Genomic DNA, 8,077 nt, shown 5'->3' on the forward strand with positions numbered 1-8,077 from the left:
AACAACCTGCCTCCAGAAGCAGTGAATGCTCCAACACTGGAAGTTTTTAAGAAGAGACTGGACAGCCATTTGTCTGAAATGGTGTAGGGTTCCTGCCTGAGCAGGGGGTTGGACTCGATGACCTCCAAGGTCCCTTCCAACTTTATTATTATTATTATTATTATTATTATTATTATTATTATTATTATTATTATTATTACCATCATCATCATTATTATCATCATCATCATCATTATCATCATCATCATCATCATCATTATCTTTTAAATCATCAAAAAGATCTTGTATTATTATGGCTCTTGTTTGATGTTGATAAGAGCGCCCAGTTGATGTTTTCTTAGGAGGACAGTTGGGGTCAGTGGCAGATGGCTGACACTGCTGAAGGCCCCAAGGCTCACCTTAAGATGCAGTCCCAGCATTGTTGTCAATCAGGGCTGCTTTTCATGGCTATGGTGGTATAGCTCAGGCTTCCAGGGGTGGCGGCAGCTTTGTATCACACTTCAGGAACCCCGCAACTCATGGGTGGATCCAGGATCTCCCCCACCACCACCATTGCCTGCTCCTCCCCCCACTTAAGAACCCTCACGATCACTTAATGATTGCAACCAGCAGTGTGGGATTATGGTTGTGGATCCAAGGGATGATGTGACTCCTCACCTAACTGCTGCTTCACTGAACAACTGAAATTCCAGTCCGGACTGTGGTCATAAGTGGAGGACATCTCTCCTACAGATGTAGGGCCTTCATCATTGTCTTGGGTGTACTGGGGACCCTACCCTGGGCAGAGGGTGGGACTGGAAGACCTTCAAGGTCCCTTCCAAGGCTGAGATTTTGTGATTCTCTACCATTCTCAAAAGGAAATATTATTTTCGATTTCTTTTTTAATCTAACAGCAGATAAAAATTGTAACCAAAGATTTATCTGCAATTCAACACATAATAGAAAATCAACACAAGGCAGCAGCTGCCAGAAAGCATGGAGCCTGGGAAACTCTTGGATCCCCCGTCAGACACAATCAGCACTCCAGAAAACCACAAAAAACCCCATGAATGCTCAGAGTGTGGGAAATCCTTTGCTCGCAGATCAGTGCTTTTTACCCACAAGAAGATCCATGTGGGAAGTGGATCTAGTCAAGGTTTGGAGGGTGAGAAATCCTCTGGAACAGACACCAAAGGTCTCAGAAATCCCCCCAGACTAAAACCCTATAGATGTATAAAATGTGACTTATGCTTTGGTCAAAAGTCACACCTTCTTACCCATCAGAAAATCCACACAGGAGAGAAACCCTATCAGTGTCTTGAATGTGGGAAATTTTTTTGTCAGAAAGTCACCCTCAGAAACCATGAGAGGCTTCACACAGGGGAGAAGCCTTACAAATGTTGGGAATGTGGAAAGAGCTTTTCTCAGAACGCAAGTCTTTGGGCCCATGAGAAGGTTCATGCAGGAATAAAATCGTACAAATGCTTTGAGTGTGGGAAATGTTTCACCCGGAGTTCAACTCTTCAGAGTCATGCGAAAACGCACAGAGGGGAGAAAAACGAAAAGTGCTTCGAATGTGGGAAATGTTTTTACCAGAAATCACACCTGATGCGACATCAGAGACTTCACACCGGAGACAGACCTTATGAATGCCCAGACTGTGGGAAACGATTTATGTATTCTTCTGAACTTCGGAGGCACCAGAAGAGGCACAAAGGGGAGAAACCCTATCAATGTGGGGAATGTGGGAAAGGTTTTGTTACACAAAGAGAGCTTCAGCTTCACGAGAGAATCCACACAGGGGAAAAACCATACAAATGTGGGGAGTGTGGGAAATGCTTTTCCCTAAAACAACACCTTGGAAGCCATCAGAGGCTCCACACAGGAGAGAAACCATACAGATGCCTAGAATGTGGAAAGTGTTTTACTCAACAGGGACACCTTTTGACACATCATAAAACCCACACAGGGGAGAAGCCACATCAATGCATCCAATGTGGACAATGTTATTCTACCACATCAAACCTTAGACGTCATGTGAAAATTCACATCCAATGTGGACAATTTTATTTTACCACATCAAACTTTGGACGTCATGTGAAAATTCACACAGGGGAAANCGTGCGGCGCTTCAGGCTGGTGCTGCCACTCGTGGCCATGTGCCACATGGTGTCCGGCTGCAAGCGGTGGCAAGCAGATGCTGAAGAAGTCAAGACGCAGCACGAGAGGTGCCGAGCCCTGGGAGGCTTGGCTGCGTCTGTTCTAAGGTAAGACATCCTCTGAAAATAAGACCTGATGCCTCTTTTGGAGGCAAAAAAAACCCCAAAAAACTATAAGACCAGGTCTTATTTCCGGGGAAACATGGGGGGTATGTCCACTTCACTATTCCACTATTTTAGCTACTTTAGTCACTTTGTCAAAGAGAGCACTAAGTTTTGTCTAGCATGATCTGTTTTTGACAAACCCATGTTGGTTTCTTGCAATAGCTTTGTTGGTTTCTAACTTTTCACAGATTCCTTGCTTGATTGTCTTTTCCAGGATCTTCCCAGATATTGATGTCAGTCTGACTGGTCTATAATTTCCTGGGTCCATTTTTTTCCCTTTTTGTAGTCAAGAAGTCATGATGGGATGGAGCTCAATGATGCAAAAAGCGAGAAAAAGGGAGTCAGGAATGGGTTGCTTACACTAACCCGAACTCTCTTCCGTCCTCTCTTGCTTATGCGATGCCTTAATTTTGGGGATTCCCTGTAGGCACTCTTCGTATTATGACCACAATTCAGACCGGAATCTCAGTCTTTGAGAGAACCGGTCATTAAATGAGATGTCACATGACCGCTTTACTCTGCACTCGTGGTTGTGGTTGTGAAGCTACTTCACAAGCAGACAAAGTCCCAGTTAAGGAATGTGAGGTTGCCTGAAGTGGGCAGTGGAGGCCGTGTGAGTCCTGGCACAGGAAATGTGGAAGTTGAGGGGGCCCTGAAGAAGGTTACGGATGCTTTGGGACACGTTGCTTAGCAACAGTATGGAACAGGCGGCTTGGAGAATGGCGCAAGGCTGCAAAGGCCTCCACTTTGGGGATTAAGGCCTCATTTCTCAATGGCAGCGGAGACAGTGGGCTGAAGTCCAGTCCTTTTTTCCCCCAAGTTTTTTATTAATTTTCCAATATTACATTTACATATTTGAAAAGTAGCGTGGCAGCTGAGCACAGTAATTCCATTACATTTGAGTATCATCAGTAACAAGTCTCAAAGTATTACAACAACTAACTCCCTCTCTTTCCCCCATAATATCTACTGCCATACTCGAACCAATACATTTCTTATTCTATCAATCAAACAAAAAATACCTTTCTAGTATTCATCAATAATGTTCAGTCTATACATATTTTAATTAATTTGACATTCCATCTTTTAGACAATAACCTAGTAAGTTTTTCTTCACTTTAATTTCCCATTGATCTTTAAGTTTAACATTTAATCTTTGTCATTTCCAGATTTTAAATGATCCCAATTTCTAAGTCCCCTATCTCATATTCGGGTCTAATAATTTTTCCTTTTCTTCCTTCTACTTCCTTCCTTCCTTCCATTCCAGAAAAGGAAAAAAATAATAAACCACCAGCATTTGTACCACAAACCCATATACAAATTTAATTATTAGTATTTATACTTCTAAGTTTTACTTAACCTTTGGCTCAACTCATAACAATATCTTAAATTCAAATCTTAGTTATTTGTAAAAATTCAAACTTTTAGCCAATCAGTGACCTGATGGTTAATTTTCCCTTAATATTTTAGTTTAACATTTAATATTTATTTTTTTCCAAATTTTTAATTAAACACAATTCCTTTATCACAATTCCTCATATAGTCTAATATTTAAAATTCACTCCTTATATATAAATTCTACCACCTATATTAACAAACTAACAATACAGTATAGTATTCTTATTTCAATACTTATATTTCTAGGTTTTATATGACCAAAATTTTCTTTATCTCAAATCGTTACAATACCTTATGTTTAGAATACATATTCTATCCATTTAGATATATTCTGTTTTAGATCTCATGTGTAGATCAAAACCCCAATCTTTTTCAATTTATTCTAGCTTTTTTTCTCTGCCAGGCTTAGTAAGGCCACACTTGGAATACTGCATCCAGTTTTGGTCACCACGATGTAAAAAAGATGCTGAGACTCTAGAAAGAGTACAGAGAAGAGCAACAAAGATGATTAGGGGACTGGAGGCTAAAACATATAACGAACGGTTGCTGGAATTGGGTATGTCTAGTTTAACGAAGAGAAGGATGAGGGGGGACATGATAGCAGTGTTCCAATATCTCAGGGGCTGCCACAAAGAAGAGGGAGTCAAGCTATTCTCCAAGGCGCCTGAAGGCAGGATGAGAAGCAACGGATGGAAAGTGATCAAGGAGAGAAGCAACTTAGAACTAAGGAGAAACTTCCTGACAGTTAGAACAATTAACCAATGGAACAAACCTGCCTCCAGAAGCAGTGAATGCTCCAACAGTGGAAGTTTTTAAGAAGAGACTGGACAGCCATTTGTCTGAAATGGTGTAGGGTTCCTGCCTGAGCAGGGGGTTGGACTCGATGACCTCCAAGGTCCCTTCCAACTTTATTATTATTATTATTATTATTATTATTATTATTATTATTATTATTATTATTATCATCATCATCATCATCATCATCATCATTATCATCATCATCATCATCATCATCTTTTAAATCATCAAAAAGATCTTGTATTATTATGGCTCTTGTTTGATGTTGATAAGAGCACCCAGTTGATGTTTTCTTAGGAGGACAGTTGGGGTCAGTGGCAGATGGCTGTCAGTGCTGAAGGCCCCAAGGCTCACCTTAAGATGCAGTCCCAGCATTGTTGTCAATCAGGGCTGCTTTTCATGGCTATGGTGGTATAGCTCAGGCTTCCAGGGGTGGCGGCAGCTTTGTATCACACTTTCATTTTTCATTTTCATTTTTTCATTTTATTAAATTTATACCCCGCCCTTCTCCCGTAGGACTCAGGGCGGCTTACAGCCAGTTGTAAGCCGCAACTCATGGGTGGATCCAGGATCTCCCCCACCACCACCATTGCCTGCTCCTCCCCCCACTTAAGAACCCTCATGATCACTTAATGATTGCAACCAGCAGTGTGGGATTATGGTTGTGGATCCAAGGGATGATGTGACTCCTCACCTAACTGCTGCTTCACTGAACAACTGAAATTCCAGTCCGGACTGTGGTCATAAGTGGAGGACATCTCTCCTACAGATGTAGGGCCTTCATCACTGTCTTGGGTGTACTGGGGACCCTACCCTGGGCAGAGGGTGGGACTGGAAGACCTTCAAGGTCCCTTCCAAGGCTGAGATTTTGTGATTCTCTACCATTCTCAAAAGGAAATATTATTTTCGATTTCTTTTTTATTCTAACAGCAGATAAAAATTGTAACCAAAGATTTATCTGCAATTCAACACATAATAGAAAATCAACACAAGGCAGCAGCTGCCAGAAAGCATGGAGCCTGGGAAACTCTTGGATCCCCCGTCAGACACAATCAGCACTCCAGAAAACCACAAAAAACCCCATGAATGCTCAGAGTGTGGGAAATCCTTTGCTCGCAGATCAGTGCTTTTTACCCACAAGAAGATCCATGTGGGAAGTGGATCTAGTCAAGGTTTGGAGGGTGAGAAATCCTCTGGAACAGACACCAAAGGTCTCAGAAATCCCCCCAGACTAAAACCCTATAGATGTATAAAATGTGACTTATGCTTTGGTCAAAAGTCACACCTTCTTACCCATCAGAAAACCCACACTGGAGAGAAACCTTATCAGTGTCTTGAATGTGGGAAATTTTTTTGTCAGAAAGTCACCCTCAGAAACCATGAGAGGCTTCACACAGGGAAGAAGCCTTACAAATGTTGGGAATGTGGAAAGAGCTTTTCTCAGAACGCAAGTCTTTGGGCCCATGAGAAGGTTCATGCAGGAATAAAATCGTACAAATGCTTTGAGTGTGGGAAATGTTTCACCCGGAGTTCAACTCTTCGGAGTCATGCGAAAACGCACAGAGGGGAGAAAAACGAAAAGTGCCTCGAATGTGGGAAATGTTTTTACCAGAAATCACACCTGATGCGACATCAGAGACTTCACACCGGAGACAGACCTTATGAATGCCCAGACTGTGGGAAACGATTTATGTATTCTTCTGAACTTCGGAGGCACCAGAAGAGGCACAAAGGGGAGAAACCCTATCAATGTGGGGAATGTGGGAAAGGTTTTGTTACACAAAGAGAGCTTCAGCTTCACGAGAGAATCCACACAGGGGAAAAACCATACAAATGTGGGGAGTGTGGGAAATGCTTTTCCCTAAAACAACACCTTGGAAGCCATCAGAGGCTCCACACAGGAGAGAAACCATACAGATGCCTAGAATGTGGAAAATGTTTTACTCAACAGGGACACCTTTTGACACATCATAAAACCCACACAGGGGAGAAGCCACATCAATGCATCCAATGTGGACAATGTTATTCTACCACATCAAACCTTAGACGTCATGTGAAAATTCACATCCAATGTGGACAATTTTATTTTACCACATCAAACTTTGGACGTCATGTGAAAATTCACACAGGGGAAAAAAACTACAAATGTTTAGACTGTGGGAGAACATTTGCTCATTCACATTCCCTTAGAAACCACAGCCGAATCCATACAGGAGAGAAGCCCCATAAATGCTTGGAGTGCGATAAATGTTTTTCTCAGAAAGGTAATCTTGTGATACATCAGAGAATCCACACTGGAGAAAAACCATATAAATGTCTGGAGTGTGAGAAATGTTTTGCCCATCCTTCGTCACTTCGCATACACACCAGAAATCACACAGGATAGTGGCCTTATAAGTGAGAAAGCTTTTCATTGTAAATCAGAGTTAAAAATGCATCCGGATGTCCATAGCAGAGATAAACCTCTTCCGCTGTGAACGTTGAAAACATTTTTTTTTTCAAAAATCACATCTTAACATTAACTAGGAACATCACACAGTGGCAGAAGGGAAATCCTACTCTTGTTTGGTGTGGGGAAAATGTTTTTCCTACTCAAGTAGCCTTAAATACCATAATCAAGGAAAACTACATAAATGTTGGGAGTGTTAGAAAGTTTGGCACACAAAGCAGCAGCGCTAGTACAATAACAGAGTGATTACACAAGAGAAAAGAGCTATAAGTGATGGGCAGAGTAGATAATGTTTTGCAGAGTGCAGCTAGTCTTGACTTACAGTCGCAATTGGGAACAGATTTCCGGTGGATAAGTTGTTACGGTTGTTAGTCAAGGCACTCATATATATTGGAGCTGATTTTCTGACATATTTCTGGTCATTAAGCAAGTCACTGTAATCCTAAGTATAAAGCCATTCTTCCAAATGTCTTTTTTTATATATATAAAAAGTGGCAAAAAGAATGCCAGGAACTAGCAAAAAAAACAATTGGGATCCCACGGCTGTAGGATCATGAAAGTGGTCTTAAAAGCCATCCGGTTGCCAAGCGCCCATAAAGAGGTTACATAATTTTTTGGCTTTTGGGATGTGGATTGGGGTGTGTTGGTGGCTGGCTTTTAGATTATTAGCTGTCACTATATATGGGCACATATAAAATGTATATTCGCCTTCATTTGTGACAAATTGTCTAGCTGAAAATAAAAAACATTGAAAGCAAAGTTCTTGCCACTCTCCTGTATTTCTAGCAAAGAAAGTCAAAGAGGATGGAAACTGCTCAGATGTTCAGGAACTCTAAGAATATTTTAAAATGTTATTTTAAAATTCTTGTCCGTGTTTGATAAATGGAACATTCTTCTTTACTTATTTCGTTATTCTTCCTTTGGCTCGATCTTCACGCTTGCTAGCAGGAAAAGAAGCCACAGCCTGTGTTCCACTTACGGCCGCATTTGGGACTGGAGTTTCCATCGTTAAACGATGCCCTCAGAAACCCCTGACTGCACTGCACACTGATGACAATCCCTACAGTCCTGGTTGCCGTCCTCAATTGAATCCCACAGTCATTTGACGGGGCGACTTCCTGCAGGCTTC

At 41.6% G+C, this 8,077-nt stretch overlaps 1 protein-coding gene across 1 annotated transcript in view; it reads left to right on the forward strand.

Annotated features, from left to right (window-relative positions):
* Nucleotides 1-6,957, forward strand: part of LOC107298494 (zinc finger protein 208-like) — a 35,993-nt gene extending 29,036 nt beyond the window's left edge. Inside the window, exons 4-7 of the mRNA XM_029286544.1 lie at nt 897-905; nt 1,243-1,907; nt 5,772-6,564; nt 6,625-6,957. Coding sequence (XP_029142377.1) covers nt 897-905; nt 1,243-1,907; nt 5,772-6,564; nt 6,625-6,885 — 1,728 coding nt within the window. The 3' untranslated portion in view covers nt 6,886-6,957. The remainder of the gene's footprint in view (nt 1-896; nt 906-1,242; nt 1,908-5,771; nt 6,565-6,624) is intronic.
* Nucleotides 6,958-8,077: the final 1,120 nt, after the last annotated feature.

The sequence above is a fragment of the Protobothrops mucrosquamatus genome, unplaced genomic scaffold (assembly GCF_001527695.2).
Source record: "Protobothrops mucrosquamatus isolate PMUCROS unplaced genomic scaffold, P.Mucros_1.0 scaffold4018, whole genome shotgun sequence".
Taxonomy (NCBI): Eukaryota; Metazoa; Chordata; class Lepidosauria; order Squamata; family Viperidae; genus Protobothrops; species Protobothrops mucrosquamatus.